The sequence below is a fragment of the Eutrigla gurnardus genome (genome assembly GCF_963514095.1).
Source record: "Eutrigla gurnardus genome assembly, chromosome: 15".
NCBI lineage: Eukaryota > Metazoa > Chordata > Actinopteri > Perciformes > Triglidae > Eutrigla > Eutrigla gurnardus.
Genome location: NC_139938.1, coordinates 23,586,123 through 23,610,936, shown reverse-complemented (window position 1 = coordinate 23,610,936; position 24,814 = coordinate 23,586,123). Strand labels below are relative to the sequence as shown.

General features: G+C 43.9%; 1 protein-coding gene across 2 annotated transcripts; it reads right to left on the bottom strand.

The window, feature by feature from the left end:
- Positions 1 to 20: 20 nt before the first annotated feature.
- On the bottom strand, positions 21 to 23,159 carry LOC311025967 (serine/threonine-protein kinase PAK 3). Of its 2 annotated transcripts, XM_084029184.1 has the most exons (16): positions 22,949 to 23,159; positions 10,555 to 10,748; positions 10,327 to 10,427; positions 8,648 to 8,801; positions 8,491 to 8,528; positions 5,772 to 5,834; positions 4,344 to 4,499; positions 4,089 to 4,260; positions 3,444 to 3,507; positions 2,425 to 2,473; positions 2,192 to 2,304; positions 1,525 to 1,642; positions 1,230 to 1,329; positions 817 to 1,013; positions 543 to 680; positions 21 to 425 (listed from the first exon to the last, which is right to left on the bottom strand). In XM_084029184.1, the coding sequence occupies exons 2-16, from the start codon at positions 10,724 to 10,726 to the stop codon at positions 336 to 338; spliced, it is 1,725 nt and encodes a 574-aa protein (XP_083885310.1). In that variant the 5' UTR covers positions 10,727 to 10,748; positions 22,949 to 23,159; the 3' UTR covers positions 21 to 335. The 2 variants fall into 2 exon arrangements, with proteins under 2 accessions (XP_083885310.1, XP_083885311.1); XM_084029185.1 differs by lacking the exon at positions 5,772 to 5,834.
- Positions 23,160 to 24,814: the final 1,655 nt, after the last annotated feature.

The window sequence follows — 24,814 nt, the reverse complement described above, 5'->3', positions numbered from 1 at the left end:
ACACTCACACACACACACACTTGTGATGGACTGCTCTACATGTACAGAGTGCTGGAGAAGTAAACAAGGAGGCAAGTTCTTTTCAGCAGCATGGGCCGAGAGGCTGCAAGGCCAGATGTCCGTCCTACATATGAGGCCTGGGGGTCTTTTGTCCTTGTGCTGTCACAGTAAGTCGCACAACCCCCCCCATACCCATCCCACCCCCCACCCCCCTCCTCCCCTCCTTGTGCTGCCACTGTCACGTCACCCACCGCCCATACAACCAAGCCCCTGCCCCCATGAACGCACACGTCTCAGGCAGGGCTCCAGCCTCGGGTGGGGACAGAGGGCACTCCCTAGCGACTGCTGTTCTTTATGGCTTCCTTTGCAGCTACAATCAGAGGCGTCAGGCTGGATAGAGGCTTCGCCAGCTTGAGGAAGGAATGCTGCAAGAGAGGGTACAAAAATGTCGATATGGAGCCAAAGAGGGAGGTGTTTATATTTAGAAATAGATGATGATTTAGTGATGGCGACATCTGCAGGGCATGACAGTGTGGTTGTACCTGGAGCAGCTCCTTGGCAGAGCCTCTGCGGTCCACATCCATCTCCAGGCAGCGGTTGAGGAAGTCTCTGAACACAGATGAGAGCCTCTCAGGGTTCTGCAGCTCCGGAGTCCCGTTGGTGGCTATCAGGTACAGCGCCTGGGAAGACGGATGAGATCAAACAGACCATCAAACGAGGGTAACACAGAAGAAGAAGAAAACTAAATATTTCATCTCCATGCATACTGTATGACCACCAGGGAGCTGTGTTGTGGCTGCGTTTTTTGTGTCTCACCCTGAGTGGATTCTCATTCAGGTAGGGCGGCTCGCCCTCCACCATCTCTATCGCCATGATCCCCAGAGACCAGATATCCACTTTTGGCCCATAAGCCTTCCGGGTGACCACCTCTGGCGCCATCCAGTAGGGCGTTCCCACCATCGTGCTGCGCTTGTTCTGCTCTGGCGTGATCTGAGCACAGAAGCCAAAGTCGGCTGCAGGGGGCGACAGAGAGGAGAGGTGTGTGTGTGTTAAGAGTCTGTGTTTCGGCTTTTAAACATACAGTTTGACTTTGCATGTATTTCATTTAAGTGGTGTTTCATTCATCACTCTACCATCTCCATCCCATAAATCTCACACGCTTCTCAGAAACGGTGCTTTTTACTTTAATCCGTCCCCACTGAAGCCAAGGGCAAATAAATAATACGTACTGAGCTTGACGGATCCGTCCATACCCAACAGGATGTTATCACTTTTTATATCTCTGTGGATGACCTGGTTGGAGTGTAGGAAGTCCAGGGCTTGGAGACACTGAAGAGAGAGACAAAAAGCTTTGAAACGCATCTACTTGACACCCACACATACAAAGGGAAGCCGGTACTACAGGCACACATTCTCTTGACTGGGATGAAGTGTTTTGTTAAAATGCTTGCATGCGCCCACATGGCTCGTCATAGCCACAGAAGTTACGGGAGCTATTGCTGATGTCCAAACTTGGCTTCTTACCTCTCTGCAGACTGCAGCGATCTGGCCCTCATCCATGCAGGTCTCAGTCACTACGTCTGTCAGCGAGCCACCGGCCAAATACTCCATCACCACCCAGAGCTCATCTCCTACCAAGTAACTACAACAAGCGAGAAAGGAAAATACAGGTTTAGTATGACAGGCCTGTCGCCATAAAAATAACATATTTAATGGTTAAAGTATTCTCCGTGTTTTGAAACAGTAGATGGCAGTCATGTACTTGATGATGACCAACATTAAAAGGCAAAATGAGGAAGGAGGATCGTTCAATGTCATTAATGCAAACATTATGCATTAAAGTTCTGACCACAAATCTTTGCTGTTGAACATCAGATTCATTCATACTGCTGCAACCTTAATTACTCATATTAAGAACTAATAACAGCATTATACCTGCTAGTGTCCTGTTAGAGTGTTAAATGATATAAGTTGGTAGGATTTGTGTCTTTTCTCTGTATTATATAACAACAAATTCAATATATTCAGTGTTTTGAGTGCTGGTTCGACAAGACAAGCAGTTTAAAAGAAAAAACATCACTTAGATGCTTGTAACGCAATTGCTTTAAAATTCTATTCTGAGGCAAATTCACCATGAATATGCCTTGACCTCAGGCTTGTATTCACGTTGTGTGATGTGTTAACCTCTGACCTGTCCAGGTAGTTCACTATATTGGAGTTTTTGTTTTCCCTCATCACCAAGATCTCGTTGATGATCAGCTCTTTCTTGGGCTGCTGCTGGAGGTTCATCTGCTTGATGGCCACCTGAGAGTATAGACGGAGGAATTTAAGGCTCAGAACAGGAGGAAGCCTGAGTAATAACATATACAGAGTGTGACATATATATATATATATATATAGTATGATAAAGGGGACCTGACTGACCTCTTGGCCGGTCGCTATGTCGATGGCAGTGTACACGGTGCCGGATGCTCTGGTGAAACACAAGACCAAAATCACATTACTGCCTAAGTCTTTTGATATTATCCAAAATAGATGTTATCATGTGATTATAATGTTTTCTATACAGCCAGAAAGCTCTGAAAATTAGACCAATTCTAAGTTGTAAGCATCAGATTTAGTACAGCACAGACAGCTGACCCATAGTAACTTCATTTCAGTTAACAAGAAAACTGCTTAACATAAGAATATATAAATAGATTGAAGGGACAAGTTAGCATGTTGACACGGCAACAGCTTCATTCCCTTGACATTTAAATGTCACTCGCTCAATTTAATGTCATAAAAGAACAAACTACCACATTGTAACAGTCTTCACTTGACGCCAGACTTTTTCTTTGTCTCTTCATTAATAAACTGTAAGAAATCATTTTACCAAAGAAACATACGTGCTTTTCACTCCCATAACAGTGATGAGCACAAAGAAACGTATACGGTGTCCAATGGCTGGTCAAAGGAATGGTATGCAGCCATTCTGTCCTTATTTGGAAGTGCCACTCACGATACTAAAAAGCTCAGCTGTGAATTTCGGCTTTCCTCTTTCTCTCTTTGCCGACAGCTTCACCTGTGGACAGTCAGAAGCTGCTGTGTGAATAATGACGCACAGTTTCTGGCACTAATAAGTTAAAGATAACCCGGCGCAGAGTAAATATACAGTTATCTACTTCACGATAGGAGCTTCCTGATCAAATATGGAAATAGCGAGCATGTCAGAGCAGATAACGGTGTGTGCAGATGTGTGAAACACAGGAAGACACGCCGAGAGACAGAGATGGTTTCACTAATCTGCCCCCTGGCTGTTTCGGGATACAGTTCTCATTTCCTGTCTTCTTAACCACAAACGTGGTCACCACGGCTCCGGGTCTCCTGGCCAGACTGACTGCTCCTGAAATTGCTGTTTTCAGTGACTGTGACGACTAATTTGCGATGGTGGATGAACTTACCCTTGTCCTATTTTCTCGAAGCGCGTGTACTTCTTTTTGGGATCCCCCACACTCACGATGCTCCCTGAGTCAGAGAAAAGCAGATATACATATATATATACATATATAATGATTGAGCACAGAACACAGCAGGACCTTTCAGACGTTCCCTGCCTCCGAGTGCAGCTCCTCTAACTACATGTGTCTCTACTTCACCATGCAGGCTGGTCATTTGGGCTTAAGTTACGTTGCAGAGAGAGGAGCGGTGAAGGGAAGGCTGCAATCGATGGCAAAAAGTACTTCTTTGTCCAAATTTGATTCCATTAGTGCCCCTGTTCTTATGCATAATACTTGTAAATCGGTGCACTAGAAATAATGTGTGGAAAAAAACCCACTGGAAACCAAATTTCCAGCCTTTCGGCTGAATCAGCACACAGTGAATTAACCCTCAGTATGTGTGGATTTAAACTTCACTTTGTACAATTTTGGATGAGGATGAAATGTTCTTTTTAATTGTTTTTAATAGTTCCTGGCAGTGTAGAGAGTTTTTATGATATTTTATGGACACAATTTCACAGAAACTAAACTAAATTGTGGAAATCTAAGTTAGCAGACAAAGTCTTAAATCGTTTAAGTCACTCATAGAAAAATGTCTGGGAGACGTACTGAGTCTCTCCAGAATCTCCTCATCCGTCATCTTGGACTTCTTCCTCTGGCGGTCAGTGTGGCGGTACATCGTGTTGGACGTGTTATCCGGCTGGACCTGCGACTCCGGCGGAGTCACCACTTCTTTCACGGGGGTGGGAGGTTTGGGCTCCAGGACGGAGCGCGTGTAGATCTGTGAGGACGAAGGAAAGCACATTTCGCATTGGCAAGCGGAGCGATTTCACCCGTTTATTGGCGGCGTGTTAATAAACTCACAGATTTGGTATGCTCCGGCCGAGGTGCGATGACCGGGGGCAGCTCGTCGTCATCGTCCTCTTCTTCCTCCTCCTCCTCCTCTTCCTCCTCCTCCTCATCCTCCTCTTCTGACACGGGCGGAGCGATGGGAGGCTCTGACGATGATGTTTTGGCACCCTGGAGGGTAGAGGTGTAAGTGAGTCTGGATGCATGTGACATGTAGCAGCATGGGATGAAGAGGAGTATGTGCACATCTTCACCAAACTCAACAACCAGCCATGAACAGAGTCTGGGTCCAGCTGAAGTCCAGAAGAAATTTGTCTCATAAGACATAAGCTGTATTTTGTAACAGATTCACATCATATCAACGTCTTCATCAAAAGAGGTGACATAACCTAGCACATGTGATCAACATAAACCAAACACAGTTCATCTGTTGTGATACATCTGACATGTTTGTGTCAGATAAACAGACACATATGAATGGGGATAAACTGCCAAAAGGCAATGGTGTTAGTAGTGGAGGGAGGTATTATGAGTCAGTGAGAGCCTAAGAGACATTAAGAGAGTGAGGTGCCATTCAGTGCGGTTCATCTGAGGGGTTTTACGTTGGGTCGGGTCAGGTGTGCCACCAGCCAACGATGAGAATTAATTTTAAATGATCAAACTGCTATATTTCACTGTAGGAGGAAACATGCTGCCACATTGCAGTGACGTGCAATACGGCGATGAACTGCAGACATCCTTTTGATACTGTAGATACCTTTTAACAAGTCAAGATTAATACGTCTCAGGCATATTTATTATGCCTAATGCTCTGCCTTTTATTACCCCATCCAAAAAAAACTCTAGCCTTGGATCATCTTCCTCTCATGGAGTGGAAACATTTCATCCACTTCCAGTCTCGTCATGCATAAATGAAGCGTTGCAGCTTAGTTCTGGTGATTAAAGGGGAAAGTTTCTGGCTGGAGGAAAGTCAAAGTCCTTCATTCAGACATACTCTGGCCTCTGACCCGCTCCAAGGACGGCTGGGCCAAGACTGCAGTGCCCAAATGAATAATAATTGTAAGCAGTGCCATGTGTTTTGTTGTTTTTTAACAGAGCCATGCGGTAATGTCTACAATGGTGATGAAGGCATATCTTTGTAAAGAATGTGAGCTCATACATGCAGTTTCACAGTCATCACAACCCTCTGTGGCATGCACCCCTGCCCTGCCATTTCAAAAATAAGAGGCGATCTTGTGGAAGATAACAAATACAGCAGTAACATCAAAAAATATATATATACAATCATACGCCCCCCCACCCCAAATTAAATGTCAATACAGAGAGTGATGATGTGTCTAAAATCTTTTATTGAAGTGGGAATAATCAGAAATTAGGAGATCAAATGTAGCTTCAAAGCCAATGCAGAGATACATCATGTGGAAAGTAATGTGGAGGAGTTACCTTGTCAAATAATGCGCTGCAGGTTCTAAGGCTGACAGGAGGCCCAGATGACAGCAGCCGGTTCTGAATGTGAAGGTTGAAAATGGATTTACTCAAAACAAACCCACACAGTGTTTAAGAGTTAGGTGGACTTCAGCGGGGGGGGAGGGAGAGGGCAGGGGTCCGCTACCGAGGGATGGACATTATCGGGCTCAGCTTTTTATTATTTGAACGTTGCTATATGGACGATATGTTCATGCACACATCGTGTACCAGATTTTAAATTTCCTGCTAACATGTTAAAATGAGATGCCTCGATCGTTATCCCGAGTACTTTCATGGTAAAGCCCTCAAACGGACGGATGTGTTACAAGGATGAGCTCTTTTCCACTATGTTGTTGTTTGATGTTAGCAAAAATAATGTTTGCAGAATTGTTTTGAATGCTTAAGCATGATTGTGACTCAGAGGAAAATGTTTCCAATGAAGAGACTTGGCTCTAAAACTCAGTGATCTGACTGAACATATGCTGTTTTCTATTATACTATTAAACATTTATGACAAGCATAATTATGACCATGTTACAAAGAAACGTTGCATCACGTCCTTGCGATGTTTGTTCTGAACAACGATACATTTCCAATTAACTGTCTTTGTGGGGATTAAACTGTTGCATTTGGGGAAATGAATGACAGTCTGGGGACGAACAATGATCTGACAAATTATATCGAGCTGCTACGGCGTATCAAAATCAATGCTGACCGCTCCGGTTTGCTACAGGATGTCAACTTATTTTGTGGTCATGCCCAAACTGCAAGCTATCATGACTCATCTTAACGCTACGGTAATATCAAAGAGATGAAATGTCAAGGACAGCGTGAGGTGAAGCTCAGACTCTCTGATAAACAAACAAACTGGTAAACCGCTGTGAACGTAGTTATTTCATGTTCTGTGGTCTGACACTCAGGTCTTCCTGGTGGGTTGTCGAACTAATATGAAAGGAAAGATATAACTGAATCAAAGGCTAAATAGGGAAAACTCCTCACATGTGAAATCAGGACACAAACATCAAGTTATTAATCACTTAAAGCAGCAACAAAGTGTTTGTTTTCCTGCCAAAACAATTTCCTGGGTGAATCTATCGTCTTGGTATTGTAGAGGAGGACACTGAGAATATTACTCAGTCCGTTAGAGTGGACGTCTGGCACAGGAAGTGAAGTCTTACCAAGATAGACTGGAATCTAACATTTAATTTCAACTTGGTCTAACAGAAGCTTGAATTATGATGCACACGGCGTCCACTCCTTGCTGCATTATCTGCAGTTCTAGACGCTCACTGAGCTAAGGTCAAGGTGAGGTCAACGACGAGCCCGAACACAGAGATTTCACAATACGAGGCTCTATACATCTGTATCAAAGAAGTTATATTTCCTCTTTAATCCTTAACAGCCAGAGAAGAAAACTGCAGGGTAGACTGTAGCGAGCCATGTAACAGCTCTCAAATATTTACCTGCATTGCAGGTTAGTGGAAGCTGGTGTTTCGTAATAATCTGACAGAAAGCATCAGGTAACTGTACTGTTTCTGTCTACTGACCAAATACTGGCACCTCTCCTGTACCGCTTGCCTGAGACGATGCGGTCCAAACCTCAGGACGGAATCTGTGGCCAACAGCTGAGTCACCTCTGCAGGCCGAGGACCGCTGTGACGGCCTCTCAAACAAACTCACTGGGCTCGCACAACCTTTTAGACTCACTGCCACACCCGCCTGCCCTTCACTGGCGAGGAGCTCTCACGAGCAATGGCTCTGCGTTAAGTGATCCCATTGTAGTCTGCCTGGGGGGGCCCGGCGAATCCCGCTGAACAGACTTGGATTCCACTCCTTCACCCGGCTGAGCGTGCACGGGCCAAGGCATTCAAAGCATAGATTACTCTGGTCAAAGCCAGGAATGAGGTCAGCACAGCGGGAGTCCTTCTAGATGCAGTTGAGCCTCCAGTGAAGCTCGCCTATGGGTATTTCAAAATCTGGTTGAGTAGATTGGAAAAACAAACAACGAGCAGCAGTGGCTCTCAGCAGTCACATTTACTGGGGACTGATTGGCATGTATGCAGAAATCCAGGGCAATATGCTGCACAGTAAGCCTCTAAAGGGGAGCACGCACACACTTTGCCCATTAGAGGCAGAAGTGAAATGAACGTGCTGGAAAGAAACACAGACTATCCCAGACGGGAGTTACCGAGCAAAGAGAGGAAGATCTGCGGCCAGAGAGGCAATAACTGCTCTGTTCAAGGCGAGGAAAGAAAGCCACACAGTGTTGCAACTTACCTGTTAAATTATTACACGTTTAGACGCCTATGAATCATTAAAATCATCTTTTGAGTTGAGAGATTTTTCCTATGAAATGTGGCAGAGTTTGTGCATGGCTAAGAGCCGGAGATTGGGTGGATTTTTTTTACTATGATGACCAGACAGTCAAGGGAGTTCAGTGTAGCATATGCAGTGTAGCATATGCAGTGTAGCAATAAAACCCCTAATAAAACCGAGTGACCTCCAACGAAAAAGTCAAATGTTTAATCGGCAACACCGTGTTTCATTTATAAAAGAGCATTAAACAGGAGTAAGATGTTATTAACTGACACATATTCTGTCAGATAGTCATTTCACGGTGCTTTCCACACTCTTAATAAGCATCAAATGTATGATTTAGGTTAATCTTAGTAGGTTTAGATTTAAAAGAACTCACCAGAGTGTTCGCCGCTATGTACCCATGTGCCGACTTATCTGAAAACAGAAAGGAACATTACATCATAATCTTTGGATTTAGACATAAGGACGAATATAAAATGTCTTTGCAGTATTTGGTGGGTTTTTTATTTGATCGGTGTTTTAGTGTTGTTCACCTCCCGAGGTGAAGCTCATGTATTTCTGGTTGTTGACGGTCTCTTTGGAGTCGTAGAACTTCAAGACGTCCAACACGGCCTGCGGGTTCTTCTTCTGCTCCAGCTTGGTGATGTTCGAGGTCTGCAGGAGCCGCGCCCATTGCTCCGGGATGCCCTGCACGGATGAATGTTAAAGGGTGTAACATTTAAGTTTTTGTCTTGAGGAACGAGTGTTGGTTGATAACGGTACTTCAATCACAGAAAGTGTTGTCGACGTAGAGCTTCTGTCTGTCTATTGTAAGTCGCTTTGGATAAAAGCATCTGCTAAATGTCCTAAATGTTCATTTGTATTTGGAGATAAAAAAAAAAATGCATTTGATAATGAGTTTTCTTGGAGTTACTTCCTGGAATTGATTAGCAGAGCAACATCGTAAAGGAAAGGATTTACCATTTTAGGAAATAAGCGAATTCACTCTGTGCTTTAGCTTAGCATGAATGAAGAGCAGTGGGAAACAGCTAGCTTAACCATCACTTGTTGTTTTCACAGTTTCCTGAATAGTTTGAACAAACAAGATATAAAACTGATAAGTAGTGAGCTTTAGAAGTGTTGCTAGGCAGATTTCCCACTTTTTTAAATAGAGCCAAGCTAGCTGATTCCTCTGCTACCAGTCTGCATGCTAAGCTAAGCTAACTGGCTGCAGCTACATATTTAATGCAACATTCAAGCTTCTCACCTAACTATAAGCAAATAAAAGTGAAAAGTTCTATGTCAACTCTTTCAAACTATTTTAAGGCATTTCCGCACTTTTTCAGCCTATTAATTTTTTACACGCTTAAACGCCCCCGGTGGACATTAAGTATATTACAAAAGGCCGAATGTCGTTCAACAATGGCTTTCATTCATGCCATCTCTGTAAACTTGTGGATATATTTACACTTGAAGAAACGGTTGAAAAAAGAGTGTACTGTTCTGTGGGAGCAGAAAAAGATGACACATGGAGGGAGATCACAGAGCAAATCAACAGTAATCAACTGTTTACCCCCAGAAACCATGAAAGAAGGGAAATCAAAGGGGTTTGGTTTAAAACTGGGTCTCTGTGGGTCATAAGGATGCAGCTTATCAAATGAACAAGAAGCTATGTGTTACTCATGGCATGGACATCTGGATGTCAAATAGAGGAAATTGATTTTAAGTCATGAAATTTCTCAGTTCTTTTTATTTCAAAATAAATATTCCTTCAGTTCTGAACCAATCTGTCAAGACGTGGTTCTTGTTTTATAGATGAGTCCTGCTTCTGTGAAACCACTTCAGGTTTTTATGTTATTCCAGACCTTCTCTATGAATAACTGGAAGAGGGATCAAATTCAAAATGAAATACTGTGTCATGGTACGACATAACTAGGCTTGTATAAGAATTAAATATCTACCGCCAACAGAAACTGCAGCTGAAATGTAATTTACCAAGAAGCACTAAAGGATTCCAGCACAGGTTTCACCTGATAGGGGGGAGTGATTGTCATTCCAGTCACTTTCATTACCAATTTTTACGTGAAGGAATGAGTTGACTCTTTCTCTTCAGGGAATTGTGAGTTTTATAAATTCTTTGCCGAGGACTCAGGCTGTCAGATGGGAGGAGGATTTTTAGAAGCACATCAGTCCCGGTTTATATGCCTGATTGTCAGGTGAAAGAGATACTCACTGTGAATTCTCCTGTTACAGCATCAAAGCCGACATGAATGGTGTGTTCAAAGTCTGAGGGAAGGGAAATCTCCGGACGTTCCTTCTCCTTCTTCTTGTTTGCTGCAGGAGACGAGCAAAAACCAGATTACAGGTTGAATTTGCAGCATTATTATCCGCAGGCGAATGACGTGGATCGTGTGTCGGGGGTGAGCGTGATGGCGACGCGTGGAAGGGGGGAGATACTCACTCTTGTCTCCCCCGGGGAAGATGGAGCGCAGGCGAACTTTCTTGTTTTTCTCTTCAGGAGCCATTGGAAGCGGTTTGGAGGCGTGATTCAATAACGAAGAGTCTCGGGAACTACTGTTCATTCTCAAGGGGGGGGCAGGTGGTTTCTCTTCAATATCGACACTATCAGACATCTTTAGTAGCACTCACAATGTCCTATGAGAGGGAGAGAGAGAGAGAAAAGAAATGTTTAGAAGAAATCTGGGTATCTGGTAGGTTACAGAATCCCTCGAGATGCACCAAACATGAGTCATGGCAACTTTGAATTTAGTAGGCTGATTTACATACTAAGTGTAAAAAAATACAATATCAAGGAACTAGTTGTTTTTGTTGCATATTTTATTTTGAAAAATGGCAGAAAATATTGGAATTTTCCATTGAAGGAGTGTTTTTTTTTTCCAAGCCCGTGTTATAATCCACCCTGCTCCTGAAGTTTTACTTTTCTTTGTTTCATTTATTCACATCATTCATGTTCAGTGTTTAGTGTGTTTTCTCTCATTTCAGATCACTGCCTCAGTTTCCTGCCAGTTTAGATGGTCTGCGCCGCCCTGATTAGTTTCACCTGACCCTCATTAGTCCTTGGACCTGTTCTCACTTCCCCAATCAAGTCATTCCCTACTTATACCAGCCCAGTTGTCTCTGCCTTTGTTTGTCTTATTGCTGGCTTTTTTCTCCCCTCGTCTTTAGGTCTGCTTGCTGTTTAGTGTTCCAAGGGTCGGGTTTTCCCAACAAGTTGATTTCCTGCCTCTTGAACCGACTGCTTAATTTGGACTCTGTTAGTCTTTTCTTTAATAAATCACTGAAATCCATCTGCTGCCTCCTCCACCGTCTGCATTAGGTTCTGATTTTTCCTGTATCACCAATCGTGACACACCCAAACACATTACGTCTATGATGATGGAATACAGAAAAAAGCAGCTGAAGTTCATGTCAGGAAAGCTGGAGGCCAGTGAATTTTCTTTAATTTAGTTAAAAATGTTGCCTGAATTGTTCCAGCATTGCGGGGCAGTCACAAGAACTTAACATGTGACTCGAAGGTCTTGTGAATTCCGAACACAGTGCTGAGAATTGTGGGCTCTAGATAGGAGGGCTGAGGTGAATTACTTGTCTCTGGTCTCTGGAGCAGCAGAGCCGGCTAATATAAATGTGACCGTCACATCAAGACTTGTTACCTGCATTCAGGCGGATCTAACGCGTCCAGAAGACCCGTTGACTTTCGAAGTAGTATTTTTAGAGCCTTGGCCTCGTTTGACATCGTAACGTGAGGATTCCTGTTACAGCTACGACGGCTGCAGGTCTGAACAATTCTCCACAAACACATCTGATACTTTTGCGCAGCGGGTTTAGATATTTAGACCTGCTATTTTAAATTTGAGCCTACTTCGACGTGAGGTGGATTCTGGTGTCCAGTTTGTCTGTTCAGCTGTGAAAACAGTTGATTCTAAGAGAAACCGGCAAGAGTAAACCTTCCCATCACTCATCCTCTCGTCTCCCATCTCCCCGTCCCACCACCCTCTTAAAGTCCTCCGCTGCCTCACCCCGAGGCCGGGCCCGTCATGTGATGTTGCAGCACGGCCGGCCCAGAAAGCGGAGCCATCCAGGCCGCCCCCTTTAGTGGAGACCTACATTAGCAAACAAAGACCACTCCTCAGCTCTTACACAGTGCTCACTACCTCCTAACAAATTACACATGCGCCTTCACTGTGGTCTTTACAATTTTATGTAACCGTTTCCTCAAATCTGTCGGGATACACCCTCTAAACTTCCCCAAAAGAACTGGCTTCCAATGAAGGAATGAGATGGAAAGATGTGATATTGATAAGAAAAGCCATGATTTAATTGGATGTCTACCGTAACAGCATGATTACACAAGTCACACATCTTCTGAAACATTGTTTCACAAGAGGAATAATGTCATTTCCTGGTTGGACAACTAATTATTACCTGATGGATATTTGAGCTCTATAACTCCACTAAAAGCTAACTGACACGTCAGGACAGTGATTTGTTTATTTCCAGTTATTATTCCCTCAGATAACATTAACCGTTACTGTGTAATTAAAGGGATTCTAATGTTTCATTCATATAAACTAAACTACGTTTATGTGGAAAAAGATCAAACGTTGGTCTTCCAACACAATTTTGATGTGAACTGGACAGTGTTTATTTTTCCCCCTCTGCTGGTGGTGTGATGAGAATAACAATTTAGTTTTACTTGGCAAGAGAATGTAACACAGAAACTGCATTGTGATCATTTCAGCTGAAGAAAACGGTTCTATGATCGCTGCTGGATATATTATTTGGGACTTTTATGGCCTTAAACCACGCTGTGGATGATGATATTCGTGTAACAAACTTTGGACACGTTATACACGTCGACCCAAGAGATCGGCATCAACAGTGAAATGTGGAACATGATGAAGGATTGAGATAAGACGGTTCCCTCCTGACAGATCGGTTAACTACACTGACATGTTGATTCATCGGAGCCGGAGGGCACACACACTATTTTAAATAACTACAGAGAAACACTTTATGATCTTAATGCGCCCGTAGATTGTGATGATGAAGTTCCTGGTGTACTTCCAGGAGCGTGTGAGAGATATATGCTGGTGGCTCTGCCGGCAGTTTCCCTCCTCTTGGACGCGTTCCAGGTTTGAGTCCAGGCAACGGCAGCAAACAGGTTTCTCTTCGGGTTGGAGGTTAGGCGTGTCGCTAACAACAAAACCCAGTGAAAACTCCACTGTTTGAAAAGTAATGTCGCAGTGTTGACAGGGAGCGACGGGGAGTTGCCAACAAAACGGCGTTCGCAAACAAAAAAGAGCTATGGAGGTTGCCAAGATAATAAAGAAGACGAGTCATGGAGGTCATTTCATGTGACACGTGAGTTTAAAGTTAAAGAGTTGCACGGACTATTGACTACAAGGCATATTTATATACATGTATTCATGTATTCCTTACCACAGGAGCAATGTGAGGAAATACTGTATACAATTTAATTTATTGATCTTACTCAGAATAATCCCTTACAAACACCCACCTTGTCTGTAGCTCTGAGTGATGCCCCTTTTTTAACCTTTAACATAATCTTGGCACATTCTTGCAGCTACAGTATACAAGTGCTATATGGTCATGCACAGATGTGGATTCACTAGCATGTGCAGGTGGCACAAGCGAGACCTGGAACTGGGATATAATCTGGACTAACTAAATACATTCTGAACCATTCAAACATAAGATCATTTATTGAGGTTTATTGGGTGGATGTGCACCTTTCGCTTCGTTGACTCTTCTTGGGAATATTCAACGCAGAATGCATTTCGAAAAACAAATGTGAGCACAATATGATCATTTCAGGCACAACTGCCATTGGAGAGCATCTGAAAAACTCTTTGGAGAACAGGAACATGCAAGTAACTTGTTTCTAGCAAGTTTCTTTGTTATAAACTCTGGTCGTCACTGCTGTCTGGTCAATCACCTGCAGCATCTCTGCTGAGCGCTCCGACTGCTAAAGATGACGGAATCATGGAGGCCCAGACATTACTCGATTCTTCAACTCCCATAAAACACTGACCTATTTACTGTGCAGACTGACAGGCAGGCGAGCAGTCAGTGTGGGCACTGTCCTCGAAACAAGCGGCTCCTCTTTCTGAAACACACTCGTCTCCTAACATTAAAAATCAACCCAAGCTCAACTATTTCATCAGACGAGGAAAGAAGGATGATTAAGAGGCCGATCTCCGTCATGAATGTGACACCGACCCACAGCATGCCGATGTGTCAGAGACGACAACCCCAACCTCCGATGTGCTCGACTTGCCTTGGTAGGATGTGGCGTTTCCACGGCGATATACGGTGTGAATGTCTGGGAAAACGCACGCACAGAAACCATCGGCTCAACTCAGACATTACTGAGGATGTTTTCACATTTCGCTCCCATAAAATATGAATCTATCCATGAAGAGCAGACATTTTCTCTGCTCTTTCAAACATTAATGCAGAATTTGAATGGCTAACACAGGAAGAGGCTCTAATCTTGAGCCCGTGGCGGCCCAGTAATGGCCCCCGCAGTGGGGGGAGGGCTCCGTAAGCCCGGCTCTTCATGCCCCTGATTAGGACACGCTCCCTGTTTGACTTGGCTTCAGCTTTGGCTGTGCTTCTTTGAAGGACGCTGATTACTTGGATGGGACGGACAGCTAGAGGACATATTCAAAGGGATGAGGAGGAGGAGGAGGAGGAGGAGGAAGAGAGCACTTCACCATTGTTATCTCCTTCATCTCGATGCTACACAATAATGTTGGAGAAAGTTGGCTCCACTTTCAGCAAAGAGCAAAGAGTCTTCACGTATTCCAGACACTTCACCCAGACATTAGAGCACTGGAGGCCGACGACACACAGATGTCGACGTGTGCGCTCCTCTCTCACATGGCTGCCTTCTCAAGGTCAGATTTAAACACACAAAGTCACAGAGCAGATGCCGCCCCCCCCCCCCCTCGTTTCAAACGGAGGTTTGGGGAGGAGGAGTTTGGTGCTATAGTTCAATTCTGGGAAGGCAGAATTTTACGATCACAAGATCAAAACCTCGAGTGATCAAAGGAGAAAATCATCTAATCTAATGTCTCATTTGATTCGTTTATTTGTAGTTTATAGAACAATTTAACATAAGGCATAATGTAATTCTTCTACTGGGGAACATAACATTATGTGCCTGAGTGTTGACATCTGATAGTCATTAAGGAGATATTTTTCCTAAGGATTCAGGACTTCTAGGGGGTTTTTCAGTCCAGTCTCCCTGGGACTTGTGCTCACATGGGTGTGTACCAGAGTTTGCATCCAGCAACGGACCTGGAATTGATGATACGTAATCCAGGCGTTTGCCGAATCGCCCAACATCAACATCGTTGTCTGGCTTTAAAGAGACAAAAAGGCATATTTTGAGTTGAGTTTTGGAGATATCGGCCGTAGAAATGTCTGCCTTCTCTCACACGTAATAGGACTACACATTTGGAAAAACTCATCAGCCACGTCTCTTTCCAGAAATCGTGACCTGGTTACTCAAGATATTCCAGCGAGCAGGAACTATGGTTGAGAGAAACTGAACCAAACATTTGGGGGAAAACGCGTATTTGCTGTCTTGCTGAGAGAAGATTTATACCGAAGTTATGGTAAATGTTAGCGTAGCTTAGCACAGAGACTGGGAGCAGTGGGAAACAGCTAGCCTGCATCCACAGGTAACTAAATCTGCCGACCAGCACCTCTAAAGCTCACTAATCAACACGTTGCATCTCGTTTGTTTAATCCGCAACACGGTGGCACGTATAAAGTCCGACTCAGTAGATTACTGACTAACAGCTGAAATGCGACACTGTAAAGCCAACACACATGAAAACACAGCCGGTTACTGTTGCAGGCGGTTTGTGTCTGTGGCTCGGTCACCGTGATATAAAAATGTTTGACATATCAGCTTTTGTCTGCCGAGGCTCCACCTCTCCGGGTTTGGGTCGCTCCACTGAAAAGCTCCACTTTGCATACAGCTGCCAACGTCTGGTTCACCGAGGGGACAAGTCACAGCCATCTCGTCAGTTTGCTTACTACAGGTGGCAGGTGAGTCGGGGGTGTGAGTTCATGCTCAACTCCACAACCGAGCAGGAATCTCTTTCGGTTACTGTCTCGTATTTCATGGGGAAAGTTTGTATTTTTTTTTTTTCCAGTTTCAAAGTCGATTGTGGCACAGACATCTATTTACAGGCTGACAATTAATACAAACTTAATAAGGTATTAATGATGCTGCATTTCATATTCAAACATTGATCGCGTTTTCGTGACTTTTCGTAAAGTGTGAAACGCTTCAATTAGCAGTCGACTCGTGTCTTTTGTTCCAGAAAAAATGTCAAAATCAAACTTTTTCTTGTGTTTTTAGTCGATACAGATGCCTTGGAAGAAACCCGTGGAAATGTTCAACGTCTTTTATTTGTGATGGTATAAAAGGCTTATTTATACCCATTCATAATATGCTAACTAGAGCATGATTACACAGTAATAAAAGCAAACCTAGATGGATGCAACCGTTCTTCCTGTGTCCGTTCATATTGACTTCCTACATTACATCCCTCAAATATCTGGAACAACCTACAGCGTAGCAGCTTTATCCTTCTGAATGATGTCGACTAAAACAGAAGCTGATGACAAACACTGCACAGCACAATGCATGACCATTCTAATCAGTAACCAGTGATCTATTCTTAGCCAGCAGCCAGACATCTGTCTGATCTTGTTTTTAGTTATGTGTAAATTGCTCAGTCAACTTTATATAACTCCTATTATAGCTTATGCATACTGGTGACTTCTTCACCTTTTATGTTTATATATTACTCTTCAGTTTGCACGCAAATGTCATACAAATTACACAGAAGTGAAACTGGGTCAAACAGCAGTTACATAACTGGAATTTTCTTTAGTGGAAATAAAGATGAAAGACAAACTGAGTTTCCTGAACTCCACAGAACTAAATCCACCTCAGATCTCAGCTGGAGCAGTTTGAGTTGAGATGCTGTTTGTCCAGCAAGCAAGATTATTTTATATTTAATCAAAATTGGATTACCGCAATGCCCCTTTTGCTTCAGTGTCCATTGATTTTGTCCAACGCTAATCAGCAACAACACTGATGGGATGGAAAAACCACAAAAACTGAGGGATAAAAAAGATCTAGAGATCTTCCCGATGTCTGACTTCCTTACTTTAGCTGTAAAATAACATTATTCACACTCAAAACAAAGCAGAAGGAACACGTTGGTCTACACTGGAGATCCATTTATCCACCGTGGCTCCTCATTTAACCAGGCATCTTCCTTTCCCTAACTCCCCTGCAGGGGAGGCTTGAGAGCCCGTCGTCATTTAATATTTAGTTTGGGTGAAAACCGCCTCACACACACACACACACACACACACATATATACTTAGACAACCTGCCATGCTAGTTTTCTCATATTCATCTGAATTTTAGCATTAACATCTCAAAATAATTTGCTTTGGTGGTTGTTTTCTGGAGTGATTTCAATCCGCTGCGTGCACACTTCTTTCTTTTCATACTGACACGTCAGCAGCCGAAAGTAAACAACATCAGATTAAAAGCATGAAATAAAACTATCGAACAGTCGCAGCTGACAAAACTGCTGCTGGATTCATTTTAAAAAATAAATTAAAAAAGTGCTCTAAAGTGACGCAGTAGTTTTTTGTTGTTACGCTGCCATCTTGGCCAGGACCTTCTCGGAAATGACATTCAGAATCTCAGTGGAATTATTCTAAATTAAGGTTAAAGTAAAAAAATGAATGCGCTTAATAATGTTAGCTCATTCTGTCACGTAGGAAAAAAGCTAATAATATTTTATGGATTTGCCACCTTATTTACACTACTGGTTGTCTGGTTTGAAAGATTATTCCTCTTTGACAGAAAGGCTTAATTTTATTCAAGGCACATTTCTATAACACTTTATTCTCATAGACATTTCTGCCTGACAGAAACAATTCATCATACCGGTACATTACCAATGCCTATCTATCCTCCCTGAGCCAATGAATGGTACCTCGCATGACAGAGCGTTATTTTCAATCATATCTGAAGGTCCATTTGAAGGTACTTTTGCATGTATGTTCCATACTTGACCTTCAAGATGTCAGATTATGAATCAGCGTGCATTCAGATCCACAACAAAGACACAAGATAGATGAACGTGTCAGCAACTCAACAGATTGATGGCATGCCTTCATTTGAAGGTTAGTCTTGGAGACTCACAGCTGACGGTACGAGAATCAAACGGAAGACGATGCAGTTATTGATCACATGTCTTGGACCACAGGGATGCCCAAAACATTCAGTGTCATAAAATGTATACCAAGTCACCCTCGTGCCCCATGTTTGAAGACAAGACACATCTTAATACAATTAAAATCAAGGAACTTTGAATCCTTGAATCAATCTTTAGCTTCTCAATCCACGTGCCGTACAAACGTATGATAAAGCACAAAGGCTGCTCATCTCGTATTGTAAGTTGTGTTTTTTGCATTAGTGTGGCATGGATGGGCCTGTTGAGTGCCAGCTGGAGGGATATAGAGGAGTGGGTTCCCTCCTGCAGTGCCAGCTGGTGCACCTGATCCGAGTCAAGTTGAAAGGGTTAGAAACACATTGTAAGGGAACACGGAAAGAGAACAGAACCTGCTTTTCAGTATCGTTTCCAGGAATGTATTGTGTGTCTGTAAGGTGTTACGTCTAATATCCTCCTGTGTGTCTTTATATCTCGACGGCCCGGCTCCGTATCGTGTCCGACAACTCCTGCAGATAAAATATTACTCCAACAAGACGATCATTTAATTTCGATAACGTCTCCCCTGCCTAACGCATCCAGCTGCATTGTGGTTTTTGAATAGGCAAACACTATCGTGGGACAAATATTCCTGAAGCAACCGGAACAGTTTCACCTCCATGCAGCAGGGAGAAGAACCTGAACTCCTCTTTAGTATATTTAGGAAAGAAACAGTGTGACAGCTCTGCTCTGGATGATCTTAAACTCAAAGGTGTGACTTGTGACAGACGAGTTATTCCCTTCTACCTAAAGTTACAAACTTGGATCGTGTCGTCACGACTACACGCTTTGCCCTAATTTTTGCACTAAAACGGTGCCTTACTCAGTAACTTGCTGCATTTAAGACTCCCTAACCATCTTATAAAGATATTATAGCTGGAGCACGTGTGGAGGTCTAACTAAGGGCTGAAGTGTGTGTGCTTACAACAATACCAATCTGAGGTCATTGGTTTCTGCGACTCTCTTCTCACTCTTGACCCAGCAAAACTTGTTAATCTCTTAAACCCCCTGAACCTGTTTCCTCCTCTGCAACATTTCATCCTTTTCTTCTCCGCGGTCTCTATCCGTCTGGAACGTCTTCGCCCTCCGTTGCATCATCTCACCGTACAGGCTTTAACGCCAGAATCTCCCGTCCTCTCAACGCAATCTCAAAGCCACGTTTGTTTGACTTTGTCAGAAACCCGGTGGAACTCACAGATGTAACGTCTTTGTCCCAAAGAGCACGGGGGGACACACAAACACACAACCCTGTTCTAAGCACAGCAGACATCAAGTAGGGAGATTACGGAGGGAGCTGTGTCAATGTGTCAGTGTGTGAGTGTTTCCTCTGTCTGTCTCTCTCTCTCCCTGTCTCTCTCCATCCATCTCTCTCACTTACACCCCCCCCCCCCCCCTCCTTTCTGAGACAAAATGGCCAGATGGCTTCCAATCCTTACATGCTAATCCACAACACACAGACTGTAGCGCTGACACACCTACCGCAAGAACTGCTGCTCCGCTTTGGACGGCTATGCCCTTAAAACGCACAAACACCCCATGTGAGGCCGCGGTGCTAAACTGTCCGAAGCAAGGAACTGCACCGAACAATAGCAGCATAACTCATCCGGACGAGTCCTCAACAGATGGAGGGCCGACCCGTATGTGCTGCGTGTCCGTACTATCATGTTTCACGCAGCCCCAGTTAGCAGGCTGCGAGCCAAGATGAGGTTCTGTGTCTACTTTGCTTTTGTTAGCCGAGGTGAGGTAAGAGAAGCTAGCGAGCGTGTTCGGATTACACCGGCCAGTGGAAAACGAGGGGGGAAGCCCAAAACGGCACACTAATAGCCACGGAGACACGCGGGCAGACGCACTGAAAAAAGAAATGCCTGGCATTGCTTGGGTGTAGAAATAAAGTTCTGATTGTATCATGTGTTGTCTGTGATTGTGTTAAATAAAGGCTGATGAGTTATGAAGCGTTTCATTTTGGGTCACATGGGGTCTGGACAGACGATGGCAACGAAAAACACACAAGAAAAGACTGAAACATCCTGCATATTTAGCCAAGTGGCTAAGAGATAACGAGGCTCAGACAAATCAAGATCAAACAGAATAATGCATTATTTAAGCAAAATGTGTCACATTACTTTGGGGAAGTAGAAAAAGCATCATTTATGACACAGGAACACAAAATACCTCATAATAATAATAATGTAAATAACAATGTAAATTGTTATTGTCCATTTTCAAAGGTAAATAATCTATAGGTGTTCATAATAAAATGAATGAATGAAAATGAAGCATGCATCGATCCGACTCATTCAGTCCCGATAGCCATACCTTTTGGGTTTAATGAATAAATGTGTCCCATTTGTAGAGACAGCAGTCATTCTTTTATGCTTCAAAGCAACATTGACTTTGTTTTCGTAACTTTGTAAAACAAAATGTAACAAATGCAAAATAATAAAATACCGTTATCGGATACCAGATCGGCCTGAAGTCACCGATACCCGATTCACCAACATCTGTATCGGTGTCTGTCCATCTCTCATACAAATAATGCTAGTTATTTGTGAAAACATTTGCGTTGAGAGCAGAGCCCGAGACTCCATTTTGCCCGCACAACTTGTGTTTACACTATAAACGGCATGCTTTTGACTTTTATTTTCCGTAATACAAGAGTGCACATGCACAGTAAGTCAGAGCGTCACCACATTCTGACCGGCAACAGATTGTCTGAGCTTTCCTTGCAAATATAAAATTTTCATGAGGTGCCTGTTACTCACACAGAGACAAAAGGCCTGTGTGACCACATCCATGGTCAGCAGCTCTACCCGGACCCCCGGAGGCACACAAACACCGAGCTATGAACCGTCCGTTCTGCCTGTGACAGACCTGTGTAGATAAACATGTGTATATATATATATATATATATAATGCCTGTGGCATGTGTTGCAGTGTCTGAGACCCAGACAGGCAGCTAATTACCCGGCAACCGTTCCACAGATCAGTTGCACAACAGGATGTATAAATATCAGACCCTCTCATAGTATATCACAGCATCTCTGACTGTCTTTGACACGGCATTCGATTATTAATGGAGGCCTGGTGTCTTCTGCCAAGCCCGGTGCTGTGTAATGTGTTGGCACCAACTATTTTGCGCACTGACTGAAATTTCTCACTTATTTTTTTACCTTTTTAGACCGTTTAGATCATTGAAGTGTGTTATAGAACTGGATAAAGGACAAAGCAGGGGCCATGGTGTTGGTGGTTAGATACTTAATATTTCCAAAAAGAGACACAAATCCACTTCTTGGGGGAACACGGTAAGAGGAGTGCTGTATCGGTGTCTGCACATTCAGATAGGTGACAAATGGAAGGCCACGTATCACATCTATATCAATGTAGCGGGCCAATGTTCAAAGGGACCATCGGCATCCCATCCCCCAATTCCCCTCGACACCCGTCTCACCCTCCCCGTGATCACAGCCTCCCTCACATCCCTCGTTCACACGACAGCCAAGACAACAGGTCTCCCATCAGGCCTTGCTCCTCACACACCAGAGGATGACTGTGCTCCCTTCGGAGGGATGGAGAATCTCCCTCCACACCACAAACCCAAACCAGCAGAGGTGACGGGGAGACACACACACACACACACACACACGTTCACCAAAGCCTTCCTTCCTCCCTCCACCACCGACGGCTGTGGAAGAAACCGAGGCCGAGCAGCTCAGCTTTCATAGGACCGGTCCCCCACCCCCACTCCGCTCCCCAATGAAGTCAGGTGACCAGATGTTGTATATCTCCCTGTCACCTCAGCCGCCATGAAACTGCTACACACATCCATGTTGGAGACAGCGGAGCGTCTCTGCTCTTGTGTGGTCATTGAATGACATCAATGAAAAGGGGGGGGAAAAAAGAAGCAATCTCTTCACGAAACCCTCCCTAGAAGGAAAGGCCATAAGTGAGGCAGTGCAGAGATAACAAAAGAGCCCCCATCAGCATATTAAGCATCCATCCCAGCCCCATCCACAGCATATACAGCTCTGATCCATCCGTCAGCCTCTGGTCTACCAGACCCGAAATAGCATTGCTCCTTTTTCCTTCCACTGTTGCCACTGCAGCTGCTGCATTTCTCCAGGACTGACACGCATAGACACACACAAACGCCACCATTGATCCTAACACCTCCCCATCAATAAAGATGCTATTTGCGAGGCACAAGGGAGTGCATACAGAGATGATGTGATGCAGAGGAGGGGGGGGGGGGGGGGGGGGGATGTGTATGACCATACAAATACATCTCCATTTCCATCTCACGGTCAGCCTGCTGATGAAACAGCTGCCTTCTTTAGCAGAATGCAGAGTGGATGAAGTAAAAGAAGAAGAAGGCTACAAAGCACCCCTACATACACAGCCTCCCCCTCCTCTCCTCTCCTCTCCTCCCTCCTCTGCCTTCTCCCCCCTCCACATCCCCTATTGCCATACACACACACACACAGAGAGAGAGGGAATTACCTGAAATATGTCTTCACATTCTCTTGCTCAGTGTTTTGCCGTTGAGCCCGGAGCTCTGGTGGATTCATCGCCAAGCGTACAATCCTAGTGACAGTTTAAAGGCAGGATTGCCATTTCTCTTGTCAGACCAGTTCCTGACCCTAAAAAGCAAGCTTGTTCGGCAGGCTGGATGCTTCACTGGCTGCTCGCTGTTCCCTAGCCCATGATGTCATCCACCCCGCGCCGCTGATTGGCCGAGCGGCTGAATATTAATGCAGGACGCGGTCTGGGGGAGGAGGCAGCCGACGGGCAGACGGGGTTGGTTTCATGGTTAACAGAACAAACGAGGTGAGCGAGGAGGGGCGGGAGGGATTACCTGGACAGCCTTTCCAAGGCAGTGGGCCATGGATGCTAACAGGGAGGACGGTGCACCTTCACACAACAGCTGGAAATGGAACAGGAACAGGCTTTTTAATGTGGACAAAGCCTTTAAAGGGGTGTGTTAGACTCCTTTACAACATATATACCACATGGAAGAACACAGTTATTACCGCTCCAAAGTGTTGACAGCAGTGAGCAGCTCATCACATGCTGAAATCTCTGCATTTTGAATATTTTTGACATGTGTCCCAACTGTCACCTGAACTAGCCTGTCCAAGGTAAACGGTAGTACGCTTTTATTTCTGCAGGAAGACGAATTCTTCTTCTGATATATTGAAGAAACTCCCCTAAGCTGTTTAAGATTCCATCATGACACGCCTCGAAGTGTGACATCAAAGTAGATTCCCTATTCATACTGTATAATCTATGACCATGTTAGTATTCATGTTCAGCGTACCAGCGCTAACTTCTGTTAAAATAACCAAGCCTACTGTTGATATGATGTTATTTACTGTTTTATTACATTTTCAACCATATATGTTTACTTGACAAGTAGAGTAAGTGTGATAAAATGCTTCCTTGACAGTTAATATGGACTGAGTCATACTTTTTGTTATTATTTAAGTTTCCACATTTGTAATTGATGCCAAAATGAAACCAAATATTTTATCTGCCTTCAGTTTCCCTTTTTTTCTCCAGAGTACACGAGTGAATCTGGGTTCATAAGCAGGCGGAGACGACAACCAAAATAGTCGCTGCATTTGCCCTAATTTGCCTATGATGTCATCTTTTTCCTCTATCTCACCTGTGATTGGCTGACTGGCACAGCATCTGCTCAGTCTCATGGCTAGTGCTTCAAGCCTAAGGTGGAGGCCTATCTGAGGCACAGTGAATCATGGCTGGTTGTCCTGACAACCCCTGTAATGTCGATTCCGTGTCGGAGAATAATATGGCTGTTCTGTGATGGTGTTCACTCAAATAGAGAACCTGCTGATGGAGAGAAGGCAGCGTCCTTTACGACCCTTTACTCACATGCAGAAGGTGGCGTTTGTGATTATTATTGTTTTAAATAACTTGTAGCCATATTTAATAAGAAATACTAGAGAAAATGATGAAGCTTTGAAATAATTTGGATGCACTTAATGTTGGTAAATGGTTTGGTAATAAGCGTGAGACTTGGGGATTTTAAATATATCTTAACATCTGGAATAATCTAGCGCACGTATTTTTTGACGGTACAAGTTTTTCTCCAGCTCTGCAGGCACACAAGTGTTGGAACAGAGAGACCTGATTAAACATGAGACACGAAGAGAAATGCAAATGTCATTTCAGTTCAGCAGTGCCACGCAGAGAGGTGGTTTTGCCCTCATTCTCTCCTGACAGCCCACTCTACACACTTACACAGAGGTGGTAATACAGAAAAGTGTTAAAATACTCCTAAATCTGAGACAACACACCTCGCATAACCAAAAAAAAAACCACACACACACAACCTCTCAGAACATG

What these genes read in the sequence shown, in the direction of transcription:
- LOC311025967 (XM_084029184.1), bottom strand. Translation starts at nt 10,726, where the DNA reads ATGTCTGATAGTGTCGATATTGAAGAGAAACCACCTGCCCCCCCCTTG. An exon ending in ACATAGCGACCGGCCAAGAG is followed by an intron (nt 2,305 to 2,424) that starts GTCAGTCAGGTC and finishes CTATACTCTCAG; the next exon opens with GTGGCCATCAAGCAGATGAA. An exon ending in GGACGGATCCGTCAAGCTCA is followed by an intron (nt 1,014 to 1,229) that starts GTACGTATTATT and finishes CGCCCCCTGCAG; the next exon opens with CCGACTTTGGCTTCTGTGCT.